The 27,622-nt window shown below is 34.6% G+C and overlaps 5 protein-coding genes across 19 annotated transcripts; 1 reads left to right on the top strand and 4 right to left on the bottom strand.

The window, feature by feature from the left end:
• On the bottom strand, positions 239–7,564 carry LOC109360249 (kinesin-like protein KIN-12F). Of its 8 annotated transcripts, XM_019604980.1 has the most exons (17): positions 7,337–7,563; positions 7,072–7,209; positions 6,844–6,927; positions 6,604–6,729; positions 6,450–6,509; positions 6,294–6,347; positions 6,091–6,183; positions 5,890–5,985; positions 5,608–5,756; positions 5,331–5,480; positions 3,473–3,602; positions 3,015–3,372; positions 2,383–2,978; positions 2,197–2,295; positions 2,004–2,120; positions 1,127–1,912; positions 239–735 (listed from the first exon to the last, which is right to left on the bottom strand). In XM_019604980.1, exons 1-17 carry the CDS (start codon positions 7,541–7,543, stop codon positions 496–498), a joined length of 3,483 nt encoding a protein of 1,160 aa, XP_019460525.1. In that variant the 5' UTR covers positions 7,544–7,563; the 3' UTR covers positions 239–495. The 8 variants fall into 8 exon arrangements, with proteins under 8 accessions (XP_019460525.1, XP_019460524.1, XP_019460523.1 ...); XM_019604979.1 differs by having other exon boundaries at positions 2,383–3,372; positions 6,112–6,183; positions 7,337–7,564; XM_019604978.1 differs by having other exon boundaries at positions 2,383–3,372.
• LOC109360255 lies at positions 10,117–12,706 on the top strand. The gene is made up of 2 exons (XM_019605002.1): positions 10,117–10,330; positions 11,245–12,706. The coding sequence occupies exon 2, from the start codon at positions 11,272–11,274 to the stop codon at positions 12,490–12,492; it is 1,221 nt and encodes a 406-aa protein (XP_019460547.1). The 5' UTR covers positions 10,117–10,330; positions 11,245–11,271; the 3' UTR covers positions 12,493–12,706.
• On the bottom strand, positions 14,001–17,722 carry LOC109360253 (heterogeneous nuclear ribonucleoprotein 1-like). 6 transcript variants are annotated; one of them, XM_019605000.1, is made up of 4 exons: positions 17,346–17,722; positions 16,825–17,051; positions 15,302–16,523; positions 14,001–14,565 (listed from the first exon to the last, which is right to left on the bottom strand). In XM_019605000.1, exons 2-4 carry the CDS (start codon positions 17,044–17,046, stop codon positions 14,552–14,554), a joined length of 1,458 nt encoding a protein of 485 aa, XP_019460545.1. In that variant the 5' UTR covers positions 17,047–17,051; positions 17,346–17,722; the 3' UTR covers positions 14,001–14,551. The 6 variants fall into 6 exon arrangements, with proteins under 6 accessions (XP_019460545.1, XP_019460542.1, XP_019460544.1 ...); XM_019604997.1 differs by having other exon boundaries at positions 16,825–17,065; positions 17,351–17,722; XM_019604999.1 differs by having other exon boundaries at positions 17,351–17,722.
• On the bottom strand, positions 19,221–20,382 carry LOC109360256 (probable serine/threonine-protein kinase WNK11). Of its 2 annotated transcripts, XM_019605004.1 has the most exons (3): positions 19,815–20,382; positions 19,454–19,669; positions 19,221–19,417 (listed from the first exon to the last, which is right to left on the bottom strand). In XM_019605004.1, the coding sequence occupies exons 1-3, from the start codon at positions 20,316–20,318 to the stop codon at positions 19,268–19,270; spliced, it is 870 nt and encodes a 289-aa protein (XP_019460549.1). In that variant the 5' UTR covers positions 20,319–20,382; the 3' UTR covers positions 19,221–19,267. The 2 variants fall into 2 exon arrangements, with proteins under 2 accessions (XP_019460549.1, XP_019460548.1); XM_019605003.1 differs by having other exon boundaries at positions 19,228–19,669.
• Positions 22,520–26,595, bottom strand: LOC109360250 (probable WRKY transcription factor 20). 2 transcript variants are annotated; one of them, XM_019604986.1, is made up of 6 exons: positions 26,312–26,595; positions 24,867–25,043; positions 24,018–24,546; positions 23,739–23,853; positions 23,494–23,652; positions 22,520–23,100 (listed from the first exon to the last, which is right to left on the bottom strand). In XM_019604986.1, the coding sequence occupies exons 1-6, from the start codon at positions 26,516–26,518 to the stop codon at positions 22,614–22,616; spliced, it is 1,674 nt and encodes a 557-aa protein (XP_019460531.1). In that variant the 5' UTR covers positions 26,519–26,595; the 3' UTR covers positions 22,520–22,613. The 2 variants fall into 2 exon arrangements, with proteins under 2 accessions (XP_019460531.1, XP_019460532.1); XM_019604987.1 differs by lacking the exon at positions 26,312–26,595 and adding an exon at positions 25,435–26,194.

The raw sequence follows: 27,622 nt of genomic DNA, 5'->3' as shown, positions 1-27,622 counted from the left end.
GATGCGGTTGCGTTGCTACCCATTATGGTCACATCATTGTGATTCGGTATTACACTGCAACTGTGGTGTGAAACGGTTGCAGGAATCACCACAACCATAATATCATGACCGTATCACGTGAAAGCGTATGCAATTTGAAATACTGTTTCAAACTGTATTTTGAAATTTAATTGAAGTATCTCAAAAGCAATGAAATAAAAGAATAGCAAAAATGTTGAAACACAAGCCAACAATATTCTCATATTATTTCTGCACTCAACAGCAATAATCTAAGAATTCAACCTCTAAAAACTTTTGTTACTTGTCATAGTACATACAAAGCAAACCAAAGAATTGAAATTCCATAAACCAAAGTGTTAAACAGAAGCAAGATTATACAATGAATTCATAAAGACTAGAAAGAATATGAATAGCTAGCTGCAGATCCGAGTAGGATCTAAATCAACTATCAAACTTATCAATTGCTGCTAATGAATCAATCCGAGAGGAGTCGAACTAATAATGCTCTTGATAGATTGCTCCAAATTCTGCTCTCCATGCTTCATCATCATCTGCATTGCTGTGTACTGCTACATCAGACTCCTCTCTATATAGTTGTTTCAGTGCAGATTCTGGTAATTTGCTCTCTGCTAGGTACTGCTTCATCGTGATCGTCTCCATCTTATGCTTTCTTTTTAGCTTCTCCAATTGCTTTCTAAGCTTTTCATTATCTTGTTGCACTCTTGTGAAATTCTCCTGAGAAATATAAAAATCAATAAATATGTTAGAAACATTTCATATTGCAATTACTCCTCTGAAAAGAAAATCATCATCACATAATTGTTCTCCACAAGTCCTATACTTCATTGTTTAAATTCATTGTATAACATGAGTCATACTATTTGGTGGAATAAGTTCAACTTCAACCATAAGGATATGATCTCCATATAAAGAACCACTTATGCTATACTTTCCTTCCAATAAATTGTAGTAAAACACAAAACATAATTCTATTTATTTGTTATGGCTAATCTTTTCCTGTTTATGCAGGCCCCTTCTTTTCCTTATATTCAGAATAAGATTAAATGCATGAAATTAGCAACCTCATCATCTAATGCATTGACTAGAATTTGTGATGAAACTTTACCTCTGCAACAGACGCTGCATGCTCAGCTTCTCTGAGTCTTACAAGTAGTTCTCCAGCTGCATGAACAGCTTCTGCAGTGTCTCTAAGTTGAATCTTGAGACTCACGTTCTCCTTTTTCAAGAATTTTGCTTCCCTTTCTCTCTCTACCCTCAATGCAGAAAGCTCGGCAGCAAGAGACTTGGCAAAGCGGGCACGACCCTTTTTTCCAGCCTTTGCTGCTGCCTTCTTGACCTCTGCTATGCCTTGCATTATAGCATTGTGCTTTGCAACCAAGTCATTATATTTTTCTTGGAGGTCAGCATAGTGTTCTACCATTCTAGCATGTCCAAGAACAGATCTTTTTAGTGCATCATCCAACTCCTCAGTGCACTTCTTCTCTAACCTCAGTTCCAGCTCCACCCTCTCAGCTTGCTGGCGAATGGAATCGAGATCAACTCTTAGCTCATCAGTAAGACAAATCCACTCACTCTCCATTTCTGTCCATATCTGTCTTTCTTTCTGCAGCTCTTCCCCACCATTATCATGGAAAAACACACCACTTTTATGCAGTTGAATGGATCTTGATATTAATGAAGATCTCAGTCTGTCAGTGGACCTTTTAACTGGTGCTTCGCTACATAGTTGAAGCTTGCTTCTAAGATTTTGAATCTCCTTAAGAAGTTCTTCTTTCTCAGCAGCATCAAAAGAGCTGATTCCTTGTCTTAATTCTTCCTGGACTTCTTTAATTTCATATTTTTCCTCTACAATATCTGTTAAATGACTGGCTGAGGTAGCACCAACCTGAAGCTGCAAATAAGGATGGCAATTGACAACAGTGAGTTCTAAACCTTCAAATGGATACAACTACAAATCACAAATTAAAAAACCAACAATTGACCTTGTCTTCATCTTTCTGTGATTTGTTATACTCTTCTTCATGTTTAGTCTGCCTGCTGCTTTCTTGACCATACACAATGATGGAGTCTAGTTCTTTTTCTCCTTTCAAACTCTCCACCTAGACAAATCCAAATTGTTAGTAATGTAAAATACAATCCAGATACATAATTCTTGAGGGTCAAGAATCCAGATACCAGTTTATTTAGTTCCTCAATTCTAGCTTCTTGCTCCTTGCAAACATTCTCAAGCTCCTTTTCTCGTAAGATGGCTTTCTCCATTACATTTTCCAAATCCTTGTAGAAAAAAGAAGAGGTAAATGAGTAAAAGTTATGACAAGAAATGTTTTCGAAGAAATATGTGAAAATTAAGTCGAGCCGTACTTTTGGAACTTTAACTGTGTCAATACTTGACTTCAAGCTGTCTTGGACCTCGCTAGAATCCTGATCTGGTATTTTTTTACGACAAGATTCACAAAGCAAATTAACATTTCTTTCGTCAAATGAAAATTTCTCATCCTTGTCTATTTCTGGACAGGGTATCAAGGTTGAACGTCCAAAAGAGAAGGAAGCTGAGGATTTCGTTAGTGCTGAGTTCTGCTGGTGATAATCAATTATCTGTAATCCCCTCTGAAGGCTTGCTGCCAATGACTCTGCTGGGCCTGGTAAAACCTTGCTTGACCGCAATGAGGATCGCAGGTGATCACCTTGTATAAATGATTGTCCCAAAATATCTTGATTGGAACTCACCTTCTCCTCTGCCACATTTTTCCAACTTCCAAGACAACTCGATGAAAATGATATTTGGCTTTTCCTCTTGGTACTCCTGATCTTTGGAGACTCAGACAATGGTGGTTCCTCAAGTATTGGAGATCGGTAGCATGAACTAACCGAAATACTGTCTCTGAATGTGGATTTAATTGCCCTTGAGGTGCTAGATATGGATTCAAGGTCATCTACCGATGTATACAAGGTGTTACCTGATAGCACACTGTCCTCGTGATGAAGCTTACCACTCAACATTTCTCCAGAACAAACATCCTCTTTCTCAACTTCATTGTCACTGATCTTATCTGTGTCACAACTTTCCTCAACAGAATAATACTGGACACAATCTTCACTGACAGATATCTCTTTAGGATTCTGTTCACATGAACCATACAGTTCATCAATCTGCTGGCGTAATTGCCTTATATCCTCCTCATCCACATGCACCTCTTCATCAGTGGTGTTATCAATGTGAGGTAGGAGTAGAGATCGATTTAAGCTGACTCTCAACTGATTAAGGCTTTCCCGTACATTATGACCTTGAAAGTATCCATTTATACCACTAATAGAACTATGACCATCTGCTTTTGCTCTGATAAGTTCTTCCTGCTCCAAAGAAAACAAGAAATTGTAATTTTCAGATATATGCATTAGTTTAATCCATAAAAAACTACTTGCATTAACAAGTCCTGGACATAAATTTTACCTTCAGTAGCCGGATTTTATCACTCAAATCATTCACATCATCTTCCTTTATTTCATTGATAACTGGCTCATTTCTAATGGATCTTACTCGCTGTCCAAATCTGAGTGTGTGCAATGATTCACCATTATTCCTACAGTCAAAAAAGTAGGATGGTTTACCTTAAGAAAAAACATATAAAGCTAATAATATTAGGCCTCTAAAATTATTTAATAATGCTCTTCAGTCCAGGTAAATACTTGTTATCAGGAGATATGGAACAGATTACTGAGAGTTTGGCATTTCCACCAAGTGATTCTTGTAGTAAATGTGCTAAACAGGAATTCCCATTTGGAATTTGTTCAGCTTTTCCTGACTGAGTTTTTTTAGTCAGAGTATCAACTAAGTGCCTGCATCAGGAAAATAAAACAAAAATATTACTTTCAACCTACATAAGTGAAAAACAACTGAGTCACTGACTTAAGCTGCAGAGAAAATGTTTCTGGCAAGTAATGTAGTCATAGCATGACATCTTACCCAAGCTGAGATAAGGACTTCTTTACATTTATGTTTTCCCTTAGATGTTGTCTGCCAGCATCATCAACTTTATTTCTGTCCAGTCCAGCAAGATCAATGAGGTTAATTCTGCTAGTTTTTGAACTACTGAAACCACTTGATGAGATTCCCTGCAGCATCAGTTGATGAAAGCCATAAGCAGTAATTAAGTAATAGAGAAAACACCAATATAAACATGTCGTCATTCTTCAAACAAAAGAAATGAAAATTTCAAGTGCAAAAAAATGATATTCAGGTCAATACCTTACACCAAGACTCAATGACAAATGTGAAAATGATATGTGATCTAGAGCTCTTAGAATTTAAGGTCGTTGCTCCAACTTTTCTGCTTGAAAGGCCCTGCAGCATACAAAGATCAAACATCTTAGCCGATAAAGTATACATATTGTGCAGACATGCTTCAACTTTCAACACTACTTGTGTTGACACTTCCCTAGTCCCAACCTTAATCAGAATTTGTGTTACATCATCATAGCTAGTGACATATTCCTCAGTGAGATTATCTATACACAAAGCATGTTTGGAGCCATCCTTCATCTGCAATAATTTGAACCGAGCCATAATAAGCATGCAAGCAATGGAAAACAAAAGTAGCAGTAAATAATTTATTTTGAAAAATTGTACCACAAAGGATGTCATATCCTTACCTCAAGGTTACGCTGTGTTGGATCAAGTAAATCCCCTATTTGTTCATTGTATATCTGTTTAAATCAACAAATCAGAAAAGGAAAAGACCATTGTCCTATCTCCTATGAGTAAGAAAGAAATCCATTGCCAGATTGGGAAGTTTTATAAAGAATTACCTCGAGAAAACAACATCGGCATTGATAGTTGAACTGTTTCCCCTCAGACATCTGCTGCTCCTAATATAGTAATTCAAACTCAAAACAGTCAAAATTCAAAAAACATAATAAAAGGTTCCTAGCATTTGCAGTTAAATTATGTAGTAGAACATACTCTTTCAAGCTCAGAAAATAACATTTGGAAGATCCGAGGAACAACTCCCTTATGACTTTGCAGTGAGGGTTCCTCAAACATTGCACTTGGGGGACCCCACATTGTATAAGTTTTTCCACTTCCAGACTATCAATCAAAGAAGTAAAAGACCATGTAAAAGTTAAAACTCAATACTGTATCAAGAGTGTTATACAGCATTTTCACTAAAATTTCAAAAATAAAGGAAATGATTCACCATTATTCCTACAGTCAAAAAAGTAGGATGGTTTACCTTAAGAAAAAACATATAAAGCTAATAATATTAGGCCTCTAAAATTATTTAATAATGCTCTTCAGTCCAGGTAAATACTTGTTATCAGGAGATATGGAACAGATTACTGAGAGTTTGGCATTTCCACCAAGTGATTCTTGTAGTAAATGTGCTAAACAGGAATTCCCATTTGGAATTTGTTCAGCTTTTCCTGACTGAGTTTTTTTAGTCAGAGTATCAACTAAGTGCCTGCATCAGGAAAATAAAACAAAAATATTACTTTCAACCTACATAAGTGAAAAACAACTGAGTCACTGACTTAAGCTGCAGAGAAAATGTTTCTGGCAAGTAATGTAGTCATAGCATGACATCTTACCCAAGCTGAGATAAGGACTTCTTTACATTTATGTTTTCCCTTAGATGTTGTCTGCCAGCATCATCAACTTTATTTCTGTCCAGTCCAGCAAGATCAATGAGGTTAATTCTGCTAGTTTTTGAACTACTGAAACCACTTGATGAGATTCCCTGCAGCATCAGTTGATGAAAGCCATAAGCAGTAATTAAGTAATAGAGAAAACACCAATATAAACATGTCGTCATTCTTCAAACAAAAGAAATGAAAATTTCAAGTGCAAAAAAATGATATTCAGGTCAATACCTTACACCAAGACTCAATGACAAATGTGAAAATGATATGTGATCTAGAGCTCTTAGAATTTAAGGTCGTTGCTCCAACTTTTCTGCTTGAAAGGCCCTGCAGCATACAAAGATCAAACATCTTAGCCGATAAAGTATACATATTGTGCAGACATGCTTCAACTTTCAACACTACTTGTGTTGACACTTCCCTAGTCCCAACCTTAATCAGAATTTGTGTTACATCATCATAGCTAGTGACATATTCCTCAGTGAGATTATCTATACACAAAGCATGTTTGGAGCCATCCTTCATCTGCAATAATTTGAACCGAGCCATAATAAGCATGCAAGCAATGGAAAACAAAAGTAGCAGTAAATAATTTATTTTGAAAAATTGTACCACAAAGGATGTCATATCCTTACCTCAAGGTTACGCTGTGTTGGATCAAGTAAATCCCCTATTTGTTCATTGTATATCTGTTTAAATCAACAAATCAGAAAAGGAAAAGACCATTGTCCTATCTCCTATGAGTAAGAAAGAAATCCATTGCCAGATTGGGAAGTTTTATAAAGAATTACCTCGAGAAAACAACATCGGCATTGATAGTTGAACTGTTTCCCCTCAGACATCTGCTGCTCCTAATATAGTAATTCAAACTCAAAACAGTCAAAATTCAAAAAACATAATAAAAGGTTCCTAGCATTTGCAGTTAAATTATGTAGTAGAACATACTCTTTCAAGCTCAGAAAATAACATTTGGAAGATCCGAGGAACAACTCCCTTATGACTTTGCAGTGAGGGTTCCTCAAACATTGCACTTGGGGGACCCCACATTGTATAAGTTTTTCCACTTCCAGACTATCAATCAAAGAAGTAAAAGACCATGTAAAAGTTAAAACTCAATACTGTATCAAGAGTGTTATACAGCATTTTCACTAAAATTTCAAAAATAAAGGAAATATCAGTGAGTACCTGGCCATATGATAGAACTGAAGTATTATAACCAGCTATAGCATTTTTAACCAAGGGAACACCCACTGTTTGAAAAATATCTTCCTGAACAAACAACATCTCATATAATTCGCACTTATCTTCTGTTATGAATATGAAACAACCACATTGAAGCAAAGAAAGTGAACTACTATACTAGCAATTTCATTCTAAAAATCATACACAACACATTAAAGTGAAGTCCTTTACCTGATTGGAATTCGAGTCGAAAACTGAATCAAATGTAAATTGCCTATCACCAACACACAAGGTACCAGAAGAAACCTTCTTAACCGTTTGATTCCCCTCTCTTTCCCCTGTGTTGCTAGGTCTAATTCGTACCACAACCTGGTTCAACCAAAATTTAACAATTATGAGTGAGTTTGAAATAAACTAACATAAATAGAAAGTTTGTACAGACCCATCTCGGGGATAAGAAAATAAAATTGAAAATAAATTCAAAATTTGAACTTGCCTTCACCGAAGGATCAAATTGAAGAGGGTGTTCCGGTTGGGTGAGTTGTTCATTGATCTGAATATTGGGATGAGTTGGAGGGGAGTTTTCGTTTGTTGAGAATGAAGTAAATGATGATTTGCGGTTGGAATTGGAAGAGAGTGATTTAGAAATGGTGCTTAAGAAACCAGATTTGGAAGTTTTAGCGTTGTTGCTGTTTTGCCTCATTTTTCAAATGTGTTCGTGTTTTGAATTTTGATTGAAATTGAAATGAATGTTATTAGATGAGGAACAATGTTTTGATTCATATGACCGTTGCAAAAGTATATGATTCTTGTCAAATCGAATCTCATGTTTTGATTCGTAATGGTAGTATAATACTATAGTCCATTAATTATAAAGAAAAACACTAAATGACATTATTGCACACTGATGCATTTTTATTTTATTTTTCTCACAAATAAAGAGAGGACAAATTAGTCCATGTAGTTGACTAAATTTTTTCAAATAATAATAAGTAGCCGTTGAGGTGAGTGGGGTAACCATTTATACCTCTATTTTTTCCATGTAATATTTATATACTATTTATTTATTATAGTAATTTGGAGACTTCTACGCCCTGTATGATCACAAGAAAAGAATATATAAATTTTTTGCTCAATATTTGGTACTAGCCATTGCTATTTAGTTTTATGTGGGAAATTGAATATTTTTAGCATATCGTCAATTTCTTTCCATCTTCATTTTTATAAGCTCTTTATTTTATTAATTTTAAGAATATGTCGATTAAGAATGACTTTTCGATGATATGTTTTATATTCTGGTAATTTGATTAACCTTAACAATCTCCTCCCTCAAGTGTGACTCATCTCCATTACAGGAGAAACCAATACATAATTTAGATCATTACTCATTACACGTGGTAAAGGTAAATTTTCAATGATTCAGATTTTAATTTACTTTTGAATTAAATAATTTCAAAAAATTCATCCCCTCACATTTCTAGTACTGAACTCTCTAGTAATGGAGAGGAATCATATTCTAAGTGTGGGTATATCCACACACTTTTCGATCTGCTCATCCTTAAGTTCGTTATGTCCCAACCGAACTATTGAATCTGATACCACTTGTTGGGAGATTTTCATTCATGAGCCATAACATGGCTAAGTGAAAGAAACATAGAAGTGGATTTGACACCATATCTTGACCCAAAACTTAAAGACATTAATTTTATGAGTCTTTTCTATTTATAAACTCAACAGAAATGGTAAAATTGACAAAAAACTAGACTAATTTTTCATTGAAAAATAAAATTGAAACCTAAAATAAGATAAATGAAAATAATAATATTCTAGCCAACTACACTGTAAATTTTTTACACTGTCAGCACATCATTCACTATCAATTTATATTATTTTTGCATAAGAATCAACGATGATTAATAAATTAATGGTGGATGATTTATTGACAATATAAAAAATATTTATATTGTCAAAGAATAAATAAGGGAATGATATATTGTAAGATGATTAGAGTTACATGAATATAGTTGCCTCAACTCTCAACCACCTCCACTTATTTTTCATTTGCCACCAAACAACCGCACTATTATCTCACACCAATATTGAGTTAGGAATTATTAATTGATGCTTTTATATATTTTATGTGGGAGAGGATGTATATGATTTTGTATATAAAATACTTGCTATGTGGGAGTAGCTTTTTATAGGTGAGACATGAGTATTAGTAAGTCAAAGAACTGCATTTAATATTAACATCAACAACTTGATCTCTTACTATTCTAGAAATCACACATTCACACTAATCTCTAACACTCAAAAGTCTCACATGGTGCCCACATGTCCTTTTCAATCATCAATTATCGAAGGAAGAGATTGAAATATATTTGTACCACTTATATTCAATCATATATGACCATCAATAATTTTCATTTCTCTCTAATCTCTAAAAAAAGTTGAAAAGAGCATGAAAGCACTCTCATCCATCCTTATCAAACCCAAAAAGAGATAGAAAAAAAGGACATGATAATAAATTAAGAGAAGACTAGTGGAAAAACAATGAGACAACCCTTGTGACGAAGAAAGATTATGTATCCCATAATATTTTTCGTGTTTATGTCAATAGAAAAATACAATCCATGTTCTTCAACTCTATCCCTTTAGTGTGCTAGACTAATTAATTATATCTCAAATAATACCTACATGTATTTTCTGCATACAAAAAATGAAGAAAAGGACAAAAGAAAAGTGCAGCAGAAAAAGTAGAAAGAAAAGTAGAAAGTCCAGATGCAATAGATGATGAAAAAACGACACATATAAATGCACTCTCATTGGTCTGTCTCGTGCATTCCACTATTTGCCTCAAAAATATATAATATATAAGGCAATAATGCAAACTTCCATCTACAGCACTATTAATAAGGGATACCTACTTTTTTAAGGTAAAAGAGAGGGAAGTAATTTTTTTCTTTTTTATGTTCATAGAACATTATAATATAGTTATATGACATGTATTTGCCTTGTTGGTTATCAGAGATTAATAGCTTTATGCCAATGATGGAAATAACTCATACTTATCCTAATAATTTATTTGTTCATATATGAGAGTATGCATGGTTGTTTCAAGCATATAAACTATCTAAGCTAATGCCATTCGAGAGGTAAGTAAGCTAATAGCATGTATATATGTATGTCTACTGTTCCAAATACAAAATACACAGTTTGATACAGAAGCAATACATATACATTATATTTATATATAGGGTCAGTGTGTTAGTATGACAGATTATCCTGACAGCTCTAACCAAACACACTTCAACTCAACTCAACTCACTATTATTCAGTACAGTACACACTACCTTTACATTCTATTTCTGTCTACCTTTTCTTCTCTCTCTCTCATTCTTACTGCAAACTGCAGCTGCAAGTGCCATTGGTCGTGGATTAGAGCCATAACATAATATTCCACTTTCACTTACTACAAGCTTGGTGGCAGGTCAAACCACAACCTCAAAATATCTCCTTTTTTCTTCTCCTTGTTTGTTTCTAGTGCTATTATTGTGTTGAGTGATTTCTAGTTCAAGTGGTTTTTGATGCCCCCTTTTGTTTCCCTCCCTTAGATTAGATTCTGATGGTATAGATTATAGAATTTATGTGTAGAACAGGAAAAAAGGTGCTACCTTTATTGGAATCTGGCACCACCCTTTACTATTCTTGCTTGTATTTAACTTTAGGTTGGTTCTGGGTGTTGGGTTATTTAACTGGAACATTTCATTTTCAACTTTGATGGGGTTCTGGTTCTTAGGAATTCATTTTACTTTTAACTTTGGTTTCAAGGCTAAGCTTTGACTTTGAACTGGGGTTGTTGCTTCTAGATTGCCTTCTTTGTTGTTGGAGGAATTCAAATTGAGGTTCCCTACTTCTCTCTTTCACATTTGGTGCTCAATTGTTGTTGCTTTTATTTCCTTCTTACTTTATTTTAATGCAGTTCACATACAATAAAATCTCTCTATTTTGGATCTGCTTAGAACTAAGTTGCAGGGAAGTTTATTCAAGCATTTTTTACTGAACTTTGAGTTCTCCATGTTGTTTAATAGGTATCCAGAGCCTTTTTCTTTGGATATTTTTCCTAAAGAAAATTGCATTTTTTGAGTAAAAAAACTACTTTTGTCATTCTTATGCTGAGTAGGACTTTTATTTGGAAAAAAACAGGTTAAAATTCAACTTTTAGGAGAAGCTAACTTCTACCAAGAACACTTTTGGAGAATATTTTTGTAAAGCTTAAACAAAAGGGATTTCAATATATTACCTGATTATGGTTGTTGCCTTGTTGGGTTCAAGTTCTAAGAATCATTTGTAGAGTTAGTTTGAAGATTTACTTTAACTTAAGGTGACTTGATTTTCTTGTAGTTCCAGTTTCCCAGTCACTCTGATATCATGGACTCCCCACAATCTGTTGTGTCACCATTCAAGAGCTCAGGTGCCTTGTCTAAGGACATTGAAGTCAATGGAAAAGAAGCCGTGGTTTCTAATCATGATGAGTCCATTGGTGTCGTTGATGTTTTCATACATCAGGCTAGGGACATTCAAAACATCTGCATATACCACAAGCAAGATGTTTATGCTAAGATTTGTTTGACAAGTGATCCTGAGAATACTGTCTCCACCAAGACTATCAATGGAGGAGGAAGAAACCCCGTGTTCAATGAGAATCTTCGCCTAAGTGTTAGGACTGTTGATTCGGCTCTAAAATGTGAGATTTGGATGCTGAGCAGGGTGAAGAACTACCTTGAAGACCAGTTGCTTGGTTTTGCTTTGGTGCCTTTGTCTGAAGTTCTGGTGAAGAAGGGTGCAAAACTAGAGAAAGAGTTCTCAGTTTCATCAACTGATCTATTCCATTCCCCTGCAGGGTTTATTCAATTGTCTCTTGCTTACATTGGTGCCTCACCTGATGTTATGGCAATTTCCGCAATGCCTATGGATTTGGCTACCGAGAGGGACTTGGAATCAGAAACATCCGAGTCAATGGTTAGAGATTTAGATAAAATTGAGTTCCCTGATCCCAAAATTTTAAATGAAGACCATTTGATGGTTTCAGAATATTATGGCATTCCCTGTGATGAGAGTCATTGCACTAATAATAGCTTGGTCAACACAGATGCAGAAAACCATAGTTCTGAAGCAGGTGTTCAACTTGTGGAAAGCTTTTCAGCATGTGGTGCTGAGTCTGTTCAACCTCCTAAGGTTGATAACGACTCTCCACCGAGCAGTGTGTCAACAAATGGAGTTTCCTCTCCTTCGGCAGCTGCAAGATCAGACTCATTCGACGCTGCTGCTTCTAAGTCCTCCATTCAGGAGCAAGTTTCAGACACCAAAGAGAAAGATGGTGATAGTAATTCCTCGAATGGTGTGGCGAGTGAGTCATTCCCAAAGCCTTTTGTGACTGTGAACATCGAGCCTGAGCCAAAGGTAGTGCAGCAGGATATAGTAGATATGTACATGAAAAGCATGCAACAATCATTAGCAAACATGAAGCTTCCTTTGGACTTTGAAAGTGGACCAAATAGTTCAGGAAGCTCAACCTCTGAACAGAAACTACAGCCATCAAAGAACGGTAACTCCTCCCGTGTATTTTATGGGAGCAGAGCTTTCTTCTGAGCTTTTACTTCAGATTTTAGAACGAAAACTGATATCAGTATTGAAAAGAAATAAATTATTATCCAGTTTGGTTCCTTTTTCTGTAATTCTTGATATGCTATAGGTAACTGGGATTCATAGTTCTGTATTCTAACAGGTTGGTCCTGTGATAACTTTAACTGCTACATCAACTTTTCTGTCTTAACCTTATTGCCTTGGTTCCTTTTGTTTTGAATTTTGGATAATTGTGATAATATGGTCCCATATTCACATGGAGAATGCTAAAGTTGGTGGAGCAAAATCATCTATGGTTTTTGCTTGTCTATTTCACATGAACAAGAGGGCCACTCTTTTTGTCCGAGTTCAACACCTTTCGAATGTTAATGTTTATTTTTAATGAAATTGAAGCATTCTCAAAAAATGTTAATTAGAAATATAGGTTTAGAGTCATTATTCTGTTGTGAAGGTGCACCAACAATACCATGTAAGTGGATAAACTCATGAACCTAATGCCTTAAAAATGTATCAAAATTACTTGTATTTCTTTCATTTAACTCAGATGAAGATTTCAGATTGCATAGACTCACCGATCACACTTTCATCTCTTACTTATAATTTATAAACATACATATCTAAAAAAATCAAAAGACACAACAAATGTTTGGTTTACACAAAACGTTCCTATTGCTGATTTATTCATTGCTATCCATGATTCTCAGAGACACTCACGCTCTGCTCTCCAACTTGTATTCTAAAACCAAAATTGTTGTCTATGATTGTGTCTGGCTGAAGTTAATATCTTCAAAATTTTAAAGATCCCATGTTACATTGTTGTCTATGATTGTGTTCCTGTGTGCATGTGTCACAATTAGCTAATGTGCTTATTATTGTATCCTAGTTTAACTAAAAAAAGTTTAAGCTGAAGCAAAGTTGGTTGTAAAGCATTAGCAACAAGTATTTTTTTGCCATTACTAAGGGTATCTCTTCGCCTTATGGGTAAGAAATTAATTCATTTCGTAGTGTATAACTACTCATCCCAACAAGTGTCGCTCCGAGAAATCGAGCTCTTGACCTTTTGGTCTTTTTGAGATTTAATAGGACCTTACACCACTAGACCAACAAATATTTTATTGTGTATAGAGGACCAAACTGTAAAAGAGTGTTTAGGGGGAGACTAAATGTGATATAAGACAAGTCCAGAAAACCTAATCCGTTCAAGGATTTAAGAGTGAATATAAACACACATAAATTCAGTTTAAGATATTGTTATTAGGATGGAATCTCATTAAGGAAACAACCACAACTAAATAACCTTAAAGTTGATGTTGACAAGCATAAGCTACAAAATGTTTCTATTTTGAACCATGCTACTAACATGCTCAATATTTTCACTATACATAAGCCAAAACCAAACAGTTGAGGAAAGAATTATGCATAAAGTCATGGTAATTAATCAGCAGCAGCTAAAATTTGACTTTAAAAATAGAGCAAGTGTAAAGTTGTACAAAAGAAGTCTAACACAACAATAATAATAATAAAACTGCTCAGCAACTTCATTATTTGAGGGGATCCTAGATGGATACCCCTTTCATCTCATGTTTCAAACTTGATAAATCAAACTGAACCTCAGAATTTGATCAACATGTCCCACTTAAAAAGATGGTGACGATAACAAACAGCTTTGCCGGGCATTACGGCGGCAAAAGAAAGGAAAAATCAAATTTTAATACACTATTATAAATCATACTAATGATGGTGCACCTCTTTGGGGATGCACTATATCTTCCTGAGTATATCCCCAATCTGATTTACACCTCAATCAAATTCCAAGAAAGGAACCCAAGTCTTGAAAATTCGAAAAGGTGACAAAACAAAAATCTCAAATCTTACACAAAACCCCTTGACTGATTTCTCTTATGTATTCTTCAAATGAAATAACACCGTTAGCTATATTTGACGAAATTCCCTTATGAACTGATATCTCTCAAGTGACGGAGATGTATGAATTCAGAATACCTCTTTTTTCATACCATTTTCTCTTGATCTACTGTTACAATGACATATCCAATTATCATATCACCTAGGCAGCAATTCCTGAAGCATGTGGAGACACCAACAAAAGAAAATGAGTAACAACACAACCAAGTTTATTCATAACATCTCAAAATATGTACTTGACATGTTCAAATGTCAACCATTTCACAATATTATGATGCACGAAAGGATAAGATGAGAAAAGAAATGAGTAGCACGGTCAAACGGGTTTGAACTTCACATAAATTGAAGAATTTCATACAGAAAAGGCACACAAAACAAAACAAGTTTGCTACTCTCGAAGTGCTGTTCAAGAGACAATATTTATACATGTTTAGCTCAAGGGAGAGTAATCTGCATCTGCATCTACATCTACACCTTTAGCATCTCTCAAGTTAACTTAACACAAATGAAACATCAAATTAAATGTCCAATGAAACATCCAGTAACAATATCTTGGAAAGAAATTAAACAAGAAACATAGATATAAGTGCAGGATGCTAATATTCTTTTAGATTGCAGGAGAGAAAAGAAAAAGAGAAGACAAGTGCATAATAAAAGTCAGGAGCCTAGAGTATTTGGTATAATTAAAAGAAGACTCACAAATGCTCCCATGGTATCTTTATCTATATCATAGTTACAAACATTCTTAGTATAAAATAAACAGATTTCTTTCTCAACTTCCTATAATAGTTCATAACCTGACATTCATACTATGAAATATAAAAAGTTAGAAACACATTTGGAAAGAAAAAACAACAAAAAATTAATTTTTTAACTTAGAAAAAGATCTTACCTGTATTAGGTTGCCTACTTGTTACATTGTAGTTTCCGATAAAACCCTCGGAAGTCTTTACTGGATCATCTAATGCTATACCACCAAGTCCATAACCAAATGAGCTAGAACCATCTATCTCAGAAGCAGCAGATCGCCAAGTCGAGTCACTGTAAACCGAACCACTGCGATACAAGTCCCCATAGAATCCTTCATAACCACCAGCTGGTGCAGCAAAGGAAGAGGATTGAGTCACATTTGTGCTGATGTTCCTTCCATACCCTCCTTCTCCTGATCCTATGTTACTATCTCCTCCACCTTCATAAGCATTGCTCCAATTAGTAAAGCCTGAAGCAGCAGAAGTGCCCCCACCCTGAGTTGGAACTGGTGGACTCCGATTTATGCCACTGTTTCCAATCGAAACACCGAAAGTCTCACTTCCAGATCCCAAGTAAGCACCAGGGTTGACTTGGCTAATGGTAGTATTAGTATTATTCAGGCCTCCATTTCCCCATAAATTGCGAGAAGTTGAGTTCACGAGAGAATCACCCCTCATGTTGCCACTGCTATTATAGCCAATAGGAGTGGTGTATCTGCCTGAGTTGTTGTCACTGTAGATAGGACTTAATATCCTACCATATCCTAGACTGTTCCCATAATTGGACGTCCCTCCATACATTGGCCTCAATCCTGAATCCAAATTCACTCCCATTCCATAACCAACAGAACCAAATTGATTAAAATCACTTCTGCCACTAGAAAGTGGACTAAACCTACCATCCATTCTGATTCCATAGCCTCCTCTTGGATTCATATTAAAACCCTGAGCATAACTATTTAGGTAGATGCTTGCCCTATTTAAACCGAAGTTATATCCTATCAATGGGCTTCTGCTTGGCCCAGGGGAAAGCTCTTTTGGAACTGCCCTCTTGACCTCGACCATCTTTCCATTCAGTTCGTGAAATGTTTTATGAAGAACTCTATCCACAGCATCTTCTGAATCATAAGAGATGAAGCCAAAACCTCTTGGCCTCCGAGTATTGTGATCATACATTACAACAACATCGGTAATTATACCAAATTGATCGAAATACTGCTTAAAATCGTTTTCTGTGATTGTTGATGGTAAACCTCCAACAAAAATCTTTTTCGTGCGTCCGGGACCAGGAGATCCTAGGACACCACCAGGCTGTCTATTTATAGCATTCTGGTCATCCCTAGGAACGGCCTTCTTTGCTTCAACCTGAAAATTAGAACAACGACACATCTCAAAATCTGCAAGTCATTTTCAATTTCCTATCTTATAAGCAAAACAAGAACAAATTTGAATTCAAGCACCATAATTGCAAAGCTTCAGCTCAATGCAGAGTCAAAAGAGAACATGGCTTTCATCGCCACCAAAATAATTTTTTTATATAAAACTAGGGCCAAAATGATCTCGAAAAGAAAGACAAGCTTAGATAGGTGCCATTACTGCAAGGCCATGGAGATATATTGACTGACACAATGCCTAGCACATATGTAATAAGAATGAAACAACTCACTGTGCGGCCATCAATTATGTGCTTATCCACAATGACTCTTTCTGCAACAGCAGGATCAGAAAAGACAACAAAACCAAAACCACGAGCTCGACCTGTTGCACGATCTCTCATGATCACAGCCTCTATTACCTCTCCATATTTCCCAAAATATTCTCTGAGACGCTCCTCATCGGTATCCCATGAAATCCCTCCAATGAAGAGCTTGCCAAGATCCAATTCCATCTGTTCTGTCACCAACCAACTATTCCAAGTTAACCATCAATCACTCATTTCAATGTTAGGATTAAGCAAATTCAAACAAGCACTCATTTTGAATCATAATTCCCAAGCCAACCCAGATACAAAAACATAAATAATTAAATTTTTCAACACAAACAATCTAAATTATTCAGTGATGAGCAAAATTCAAATCAAAGGACCAATCTAAACGCATAATTCATTGAATGGTGGGTAATTGAGCTCAATTCTGATAAAAAATCAATCTTTAATGCAGAAAGCATAAATCTGTGAAGAGGGGTTACCTCACCTTATCTTAAAATTTAGACAGAACCCAATTGGTGCTTGGATCAGATATAAAGTGGGGTTTTGTCAAATTCGATCTAAGAGCATCGGATCTTTAGAACATGAAGCAAAACCAGAACAATTTTTTATTTTTATTTTATTTTTGTGAGAGCAGGGAAGAAGGTGAAGAGATGGAGGAAATAAAGAAGGAATGAGAGATGGAGAATTAAGCATTCAAGGATGAATTGAAGAAGGTGATAGAACCAAAAATAATATTAAAAAAAATAAAAGGTTATGTAAAAATTAAGAATGAATAAGAATGGAAAGAGAGGATGTGTTCTCTTTCCATTAACTACCCTTCTTCTTCTTCTTCTTCTTCTGATGAATTAAATGCAAAGTAATTGAAGAGATACAATACAAAATATTATATATAAATAAATAAATAAATAAATAAATAAATATAAATGGATAAAAGACCAGGAGGAGACAAACTGCAACCAAATCCACTGCTCCAACTCCAACAATATACGGATTATCATGTTTTTTATAAATAAAAAATGCGATTTTTTTTATTATAAAATAAAATCTTTCTTTGTTTTTTGTTGAAAACTACCATGAATGTTTCAACAAGGGTTTGACATGGTAATTTTGGGTGGACCAAACTTCAACACAATTGAAGGAGCATTCTGTTTATCATAATGTTTTTTAGGGTGTAGTTACCATAATGTTATGTCATTATTTAAAATAAGCCTTATAAAACTATACATATGCCCAGAATTAAAAATAATATTAATATTATACTAAAAAGTATATTAAATTTATTTTGATATTCTGTGATAATATATACTTATATTTAATTAAGTTAAAGTTTTAATTGCTTAGTATATACGTTACGTAACAAATCTCATATGAATGAAGTAGAGAAATTACTAGCACTTCCATATTAATAGTTAGTGAAATCATATGAGAAAGATGACATGACAAAATGAGTTGAAGAAAGTGTGAGATTATGATACATACCATGGTAAAGAAAGGTATGTAGGACAGCAATTAAACGAGGTTCCTTAAAAGCATAGCAAAATCTCTTGTGCCCTTCATTTTAGGGATCTCCTTGTTTGTTCTGAAAGGGTACCTTATGATGCTGCTCCTTCTTCTTTCTACTTTAACTGTGCAGTGGACAAGGACATGTCTCTTTCTAGGCTTTAACGTTTGTTTTGTCATGTACTTGTCATAGCCAAATCTTATTTTCATCCATGCATTTAAAATGAACATTGATTTTAATGGTTGAAGTAGAATAACTATATCATTTAGAAAATATTAATAGTGGCCTAGTGGGTCATACAAATAGAAATAAAGTATCCCGAATAAGTTTATTCTTATTTTAATACCAACCATTTGTTCAATTTTACAGATCTCAACAACTCATTCTGCTTGTTTATATTACATAATCATGCTGTTTTTCAATTTTCTAACCTTTGACTTTCAAATTCTAATCATCAAAACCCTTTCTCACGTTTACATTGCTTCTGTTGGTTTCAATCAATCATATACTAATTGTGTACCTTAAATATTAAAACTTTGATAAAAGTGAGAAATACTTCATATATATATATATATACAAAAATGACACCATACCCAAGCAAGCCTTCACCAGAATTTACCCAAATTAATATTCTACCCTTATCCAAATTCACAGTCCAACAAAAAAGGGAAAATCAAAACAATGACAAGGTCTAGCTGCCACAAATTGACATTTAAACTAAAAAAAGTGATAAGTCACATTAAAAAAAGAATAGGGATCCAATTACAACTAAGTTTTTTAAACTTACTCCTCATCCTCACTATCAATTCTATGAATATCTAATGGTTTAGATATTGAAACCATTGTATTTTCTGTGTTGGAGTAAGTGAATCTCTCCTCTTAAAAAAAAACTAAGTTATCTTAGTATGAACAAGAAGAATCATCATTTTCGTCATCATCTTGAGCAAGCTCATCAAAGAAAGAATCTTTGAGAAGTTGAGCAGCAGAAGGTCTTGATCTTGGTTGAGCAAGACACCTCTCAATGAAGCCCTTCACTTCTGCATCTTTGACCTTGTTCAAGGCCCCAGGTCTCACTCCAGAAGTTACCTTTTTGTATATCTTTGCAACACTGTCACACTCACTATAAGGAATCTCCAATGTCACCATCTCTAATACACACAGCCCAAATGAATATATGTCCACCAATTCTGTGTAGTCTTCATCATATAATTCTGGAGCCATGAATTCTGGTGTGCCTAGAATTGAATGTGCAATATGGTTCTTCCCCACAATTGCTGCCAAACCCAAGTCACCAATCTTAACCTGATAATTAAGCATGTAACAAACAGTTACTTGTTTCCTTTCTCATTGTTCTTTGACTTTCAAAAGTTAGATACTTAGATCTTACATAGATTTGAGTTAGTCAACCATGGCAAGAAATGAAAAGTGTAATGAAATGGTTAACTACCTGGCCAGTATTCCCGTTGACAAAGACATTACTGGAATTGAGATCTCTATGGATGATACATGGGTCATGCATATGCAAATAATTCAACCCATTCAAAATCTGCTTAGACCACTTCTTAAGTGCCTTCATGGAAACATGTTTATGCTTCTTCCTGTACTCCCTCAAATCGCCACTAGTACAAACCTCGGTGATGAAATTGAGTGTGTTTTTGTTCTCATCCTTCCATACATTATAAAGGGCAATGATGTTTTTGTTGGTCAAGCTTCTGAGCAACCTTACTTCAGAATAAAGCCTATCCATCATTGCAGGATCATCACAAAAGTTGCTGAGTTTGACTTGGTTCCAAGCTACTTCTATTCCTTCTTCTTGATCAAATGCACGGTACACTTTCTTCACAGCACCACATCCAAGTAGCTCACTATATTTACCATAGCGACCAGTTGGATCAATTTCAACGAATGGCTCAGAGTCTTTGTCACAAGGGTCAATAGTAACACTCGGCATCTATCACCAAAATAAACATAAACATGTGTCAGCGCCATTAATATCAAAGCAAATAAAATTTGAAAGAGAAGGAAAGTAAAGAAAGTGGTGTATGTAAGTATGCATGAGAAGTGAGATTGAAGAAGAAGAGAATAGTGATAATAGAGAAGGGAGAGGAATATATTATACATAGAAGAATAAAAACGATGATGATGAAGAACAAGAGGAGAAGAAAAAGAATAGACTTTGTTGAACCCTCTCTCTCTCTCTCTATTTATATTATTATTCATAATAACATGGACCGCGTGCCCTTCTTGTATTCTTACTTTTTTATAATATATATCAACAAAATTGATTTGTTTGAATGAAAGAATGCGAAGCAAGGTTTGGTTGAAAATTCATTATGCACATGTATACACGTTGTCATTTATTCTTCTTCTAAGTTCTAATCATAGGAATGAGTAGCATATATTCTTTTTAGGTCTAAAACTACGTCAAATCCAGTAAGGTAGGAATTATTCTAGGTCTCGTACATTATTTTATAATTCATCGTTATAATTTCTCATAAAATATGGATAATGAGAATATAAAATTATTCTTATTGAGTTAATAACAAGTAAAGTAATTGGTCCAAGTATTGAAAATAGTTGAAGACAGCCATATTACTTAGATGCTTCTCGCTTTCCAGGTGATAGATAGATTGTAACAACTGATTAGTCGGTGTTTGCTTTGTAACAAATATAATATAATAATCAAATATTTATTTCCTCTTGTATTATGAAATATTTAATCTAAATCATCATGAAATATTATATATAATGATGAAAAGGTTCAATCTTTATAGGTGCATGTATATAATAAACATATACCTTGGTTTAAAGGATGGCCTTCTCATGTGATCCATGGCTTAATCTGTTTTTGCTTTGCATGGAATTATGGATACACAAGGAACATGTGATAAGAACAAGTTGCCTTTTGCAACTACTAAGCATAGTATTCCATTATTGCACTACAAAACATGTGAAATCATTGCTGTTCTATACATTTTCCTTGTTTAATTTGTACTCATCAATTTCATCCAATATCTTCAAAATCAAATTGCTTTGTAGTAGTTGGGTTTACAACATCACCTAAATGATCCAAGTGTTAAAAACTTTTACACTTATATCTTTCAGTCACATTCATATCCATTTTATGGTTTCTCAATTGTATGAATAATGTGATTCTTTCCTTATAAAAGTGTGATCTTAGATAGGTACAGATTATTCTTAGTTGGAGTCATATTGAGCCATATATGATGTAAGGCACTCAAACTTGTACGAGTATTGTGGATGAAAAAATAGCCATTGGGAGAGTTAGTCCTACATACCTGCAAATGTTTTCGACTCAAACAAAATTGTCTCCAATACAAAGGTACCTGCGGAAAACAAAAAATAAAAAAACACGTACGAGCAGTATCACATGGTAATCACTTGCAAATGAATTTATTATGTAACTTGGAAAGTCCATAATCAACCCACCACTTTCGGTTCAGGATTTGATTTTAAAAATAACACTAAGATATGAAATCTCCTCCCATACCAACAACAAAAAATATATGGAAAATGCTTTATATAAACATCAAAGTATAAACTATATAACTTTCAGTTTTAGTTTTGTGGATTAAGATTTGGTGTATTAATTAATAAGTGGTTTATTTGGTACACTTGGTAAATGCTAATGGTTCATATTGTTGTCTTAACAACTCAAAACATAACCTAAAATCTTAGCAACTTCTATTTTCATCAATAATAACTCATATTTTCACTTATTCAAAGTATCTCATTTTGGAACAAAGTGATGTATATAAAAAAAGGACTGTGTTATTTAATAAAAGCGACTTTATTGAGATAGAAAACTCAGTTTTGATGACCAAAACTTTATTCATGTGTTCACATTCAGGCCTTAACATCATCATAACATATGAAGGTAGGTTGATATTTTATGTTACCACAATTGACACTGCATTTTAATATACCAACAGTGCTATTTATCTATACCAAATTCTTATAATGCCAACTGTCAAGAAGCTAAATGCTACATAAAAATAGTTTAACTCCAACACTTTTACAAGGTTTTGTAGAATGGGTTTCATTTTTGTACAGAATAAGTTGCACATAATTATACAAACAAAGTCAACGGTGACATAAACATAAAAGAAATTTCTGCATTTTCTTATAGAAAATGAGATGCTTTACTTGGAAGCTATACCTGCCAAAAAGGAGAAAGCAAACTGCAACTCAGAATTTTACTTTAATCTTTATGATGTGAACAATGTCATGGACCAGTTAGTATTCTTCCAACGTTTTGTGAGCAAGGATATGATGAGGCATGGTTTAAAGATGGGCCATCACTTCTTGTTTCTATCGAACTATATGGGTTTGCGCCATTATTTAGAACACCGAAGTATCCCGGACCTGCAGTAGTATGAACAAAGTTGAAGTTGGAATTGCTGGTTTGAGTTTGGATGCTGCCAAATTCAGAGAGCAGCATTTTCCCTTGCCCATTTGATCTATTTTCAGCAGCTGAGCTTATTCCCATGCCAAGGTCGAGGCTAATAGTATCACTTTCTTGTAACTTGATTCTTGTTTGTCCACAACCTACACTTGCTGGTCCTGCCACATCATGGCTGCTATTTCTTGAAGGCGGTACATCATGATTGTGTTTACCCTCATATGTCGTTATCACTGCTTTTGGATCATGTGATGCTCTCTCAACGTGTTTTCTAACGGGGCAACCAACATTTGTGCACTTGTAATAACTCCTGCATAATTAGTGAGTGTACTAAGAAGCAATATTAACTAGAAATATGCAGTTAAATACCAGTTTACTATATTTAGGATCATAAAGATGGAACATTAACATATAACAAGCCATGATATGAACACCGGAAATACAATCACAGAGGAAACACAAGAAATAACATATCGAGTCTGCAATTCCTAGGGCAACCATAACAACAAAACTGAATTGGATATATATAGCTCAATTCATAGTTGCTTGCTCATATGTGCCCAAAGACTTCAGAAAATACATCACAGGGCTTAACTTAGGTTCGGCTGCACCAATTCCTCACTTCAATTGTTTCATAAAAAGTAATTACATATGATAGGAATTTATTACTATATTTCCTAGTTTCATCAATGTGAGGACATACCTAGGGTTAGGATTGCCTCTCACCACCTTTTGCCCATACTTGCGCCAACGGTACCCATCATCCAATATATCAACCTCACTCACAGTTTGTACAACAACCCGTGGCTCGCGGATAGGCTTAACTACAGGAGTGGTGTCAGCAAATTCAAGCTCCATTTTTCTGCTCAATGAAAAAATCATGGTTAACAAGTAAGCATATATGCTGGAAAATGGAGAAAACTAGAACTTTGGCCTAAATTGTCATACCTACGCTTCGAGAAGGGATCATCATCATCAACTTCGTCATTAGTCCTGTCAGCACCCTCTCGACTATCATCATTTGTTGCTACAGGCGATAGGTCTGCAGTGCTGTTGGGCTCAGCTGCAAAAGACACCAAACCATACATAATGAAAGCTTTGTCTACAATTCCAGAATTAAATGAAAAATAATGTCAGCTTATTTTCTTTGCAATAAGTAATAATAAATGGAAGAAACAGGAATTATTTGGCTGGTATTACTATCTCAGCCAGCGAAAGAAGCCTTACCAGATTTCTCTTCATGCATAGACACAATACTGCTAACAGGGTATCGTCGGCTTGGTTGAGGTTTTGGATGATCATGTGTTCCTTTGTAAACTATCTCTGTCATTTGACCATCATGAGAGCGTTCAAAAAGTTTCTTCACTTCACAGTTAGGATGTGTACATTTGTAATAGCTGCGTGGAAATTCACTCCCTTTAACAAGTTTTTGCCCATATTTTCGCCAGTTGTATCCATCATCATATGCTCTCTCAGGTGCAACTGAAAGTCCACTGCCTTTAACCTCCTCAATTTGTGATGCTTGAAGTACAGTGGCTGTGTTGCCTTTGTGGTTCAATTCGTCTGAATCGACTTCAACAGGAGTGCTAGCCCCAGAACTAACCATTTGAACAGGTGATGATGATATGCTTAATTCATTAGAAGGAAAACATGTCTCACTTTCAACTAATGGTGAGGAAGCAAATGATTGAACTTTTCCTGGACATTCCGCTTGAATAGATTGTTCACTTACATGGTTGTTGAAGTCTGCAGGGACCTTAACATATGTGAATAACATCGGATAAGTACTAAGCTATTAGTAATCCTCAAAAGCAATATTAATAAGACATGAAAAATGACAAAAAATTGTGACAGTGACTTGCAACAATATTTCAATTTAACAACAATATACCGTACCAGGGTAAAGTTTTCAGACTTTAGGGTTTTATTTAGTGCTATGTGATGAAGTGATTTATAGCAACAATATACCGAAATTAAATCAAGTAAAAACACGGGATAAAGAAACACCGTAATCAAGTCCATACATTATATTCATCCGCATGTTATGGTTACAGACATCAATTAATATTTCATTACCATGTTTGATATATTGTGTGGTTTAAACTCAAAGATGTTTGATTCTCTTTCCTCAATAGTATTGTTATTGAAGCATGTAGTGGTTACAGGAAATGTAGCAGACTCAGCAGAAGACATGGAACCATGCACTGTTTGAAGAAGCTTAGAAAAGGACCCTGTAGTAGGAGAAGGCTCCACCTGAAAGGAAAGAAGTAAAGTACAATTTACAGTACTCTATGTGCAACAATTGCTGAATCAAATGAGAAATTATAAAATACACAAAAAGATATGGGAAACCCTTTTAATTTCTCAGAGAAAACAAATGAAAAGAGTCATAAAAAGAATAACAAATGCATACATATAATCATAGGAGTAAACCAGGAAAGTGGCACACTATGATTGAACATAAACAAAAGATAACATTGTGCCTTATATATTTAAAGTCCTTATTACAAAAGATAGCATAGTACATTATAATATGCACAAGTTGTAGAAACTTGTAAACAATTAATCATAACTTATGAAAACTATTCACACATGAATCATGCACAGCATTTTACACAAAATTAGGACCACCCAGATGACTAACATCTAGAAGATCAAGTCCTTTAACTAAAATTCTGCCCCACAATCTTTCTGACATTCGTTATGCTATTCTCATTGCGTACATAGTTAAAATCAGATCCTGTGATCCTTGTCAATGCATCTATTCTTTGTTCCAATTATAAAAATTGTAAAGGAAAAAAAAAAGGATATCCTGTGCAGTCTGCTACACCAATAAAAAGGGCAAGCACCAACAAAAAGGAAGATTCATTATTATGTGAAAAACAACACTACATTAATATATTAAAAAGCAAAATGTGTAACGATCCTCAGTTAAAGTCATATTCCAACAGAATACAGAATTGAAGCATAAAGCAGCCAATCCAGAATTGACAAGTTTAGAAGAGCAGAGTAAGCATCAGAACCTAACGGACAAAAACACAAGTCTCCATAAACAAAACCTATGATCAGAAATATCAAACAAGAAAAGTGCCAGCTCTAAAGAAACTACATTTTGCCACCACATTAAACAAACATATAAGAATCTCAATTCATTTTTCCATTTTTTTCTTCTAGAAAGCATTTTCAGCTCAACATCATTCTAAGTCATAAAAAATATCCAGCCAAATTTATAAACTTTGAGGCCACCCCAGATAAAAAAATATCAAATTTTTGACATGCCCCTCTTACTTTGGTCAAGTAAAAACATAACCTTTGACTAAATGACCTACAAAAGAGAAAACACATCCACCTATTGAATTCACTCACCCATTTAACTTTTTTATTTCAAAGTTCTCAACTTTTTCCAACCAACAAAAAAACCCATTTAAAAAATTATAATCCAAACCACAGCAATTTAGGCATATAGTTTTACCAAACACTTCAATTAAGCAGAAACCCAGAGAGAGAGAGAGAGAAGGAACCTTGATATTGGAAATGAGAAGAGGGGAGTCTAAAAACGACGTCGAAGTGAGTCCCGGAGGTATGGTGATGCAGTGAGACCTGGAGATCGGAAGTTTAGACGGCGACATAAGCTTGTACCTAGCTGAATTGTTCTGACCCGGCCCGATTCGATTCGGGTCATTTGGTTGTGAAGCTGAGTGGGTTTCGTTAGTGGTAGAAGCGTCCATTTTGTGGTGTTGCTCAGAGTCACAAAGAAGAACAGGAGGATGAAGTAGACAATGAAGGAAGGAAGGGCATTAGAGTCATTTAATAAATAAATATTTCTTTAATTTATCGAAAGTGATATATTTTATTTACAGAATATGTACTCTCATTCTGTTTTAGGAGTATTTTTCACTCTTTTACTTTTATTAGATAAGACAACGTGTGATAGAATTTGGGATATAACTTAGAATCCACAGGTAGTCATCAGAAATTTAGCCTGAGTTTGATGAAAATCTCTACTTTCACTACATTAAAGTTTTTTTCGTTTTTTAAAGTTGAAGTCGGGTTTAGTAGTGGTGATATCCGGATCTAGAGTATTTAAATCATTCTCGAGATAAAGAGGTAGGCGATATGAGACTTATTTTTTTAACATGTCTTCTCTACATAAGCTTATCAGATCAGACGAAAGATTATTTTTAGCCCATAACTAAAGGATATCTTTTGACCCATTAAACTAAAAATAAGTTGGACTTTGACTCTATATCTTGTTAAGGTTTTTTTCTTCTCAAAACCAATTAACAATGAGAAAAGTAGTATAACAAGTATTTAAATCATTCCACATAAAAATGAGGTAGACTACTTTCCAATAGGTTGGGAGAAGGGGGCTGGTTGTCATGCCTAATACTTTGGGCATTATGTGTATTTTTCATCTTTTTTTAGCATTAAACACATCTTAATCATATGTGTACTACTTGCTCATTTTATTTTTTAAATGCTTCAAGTAAAAACAGAAATCACTATGTTGTTTTTAGAAATCCTAACCAAATCGATAATAAGGTACAAAAAGCGTTTATTTTTAAAATAATAATGTTTAGTTTGAAAAAGAATCCTAACCAAGCTCACTCACTATATCACATTTTAGTTTTACTAGATGTAATAGGCTATGTGAATGGAACACTACATCATAAATCATGTTTGTTGACAAAAACATGTCTCTAAATCTTAGTTTTTCTTGACATTTCACCAAAGGAATGCCAATAACCTACAACAAAATCTAAGTCGAAAAAGGATTATTAAACAATCTATTATATTGTCCCTTTCCAACCATGTATATAAAAGCACTTAAA

Source organism: Lupinus angustifolius, chromosome LG11 (genome assembly GCF_001865875.1).
Source record: "Lupinus angustifolius cultivar Tanjil chromosome LG11, LupAngTanjil_v1.0, whole genome shotgun sequence".
Taxonomy (NCBI): domain Eukaryota; kingdom Viridiplantae; phylum Streptophyta; class Magnoliopsida; order Fabales; family Fabaceae; genus Lupinus; species Lupinus angustifolius.
Note: the sequence above shows the minus strand (reverse complement) of the source record. Positions and strands in the feature narration are given on the sequence as shown.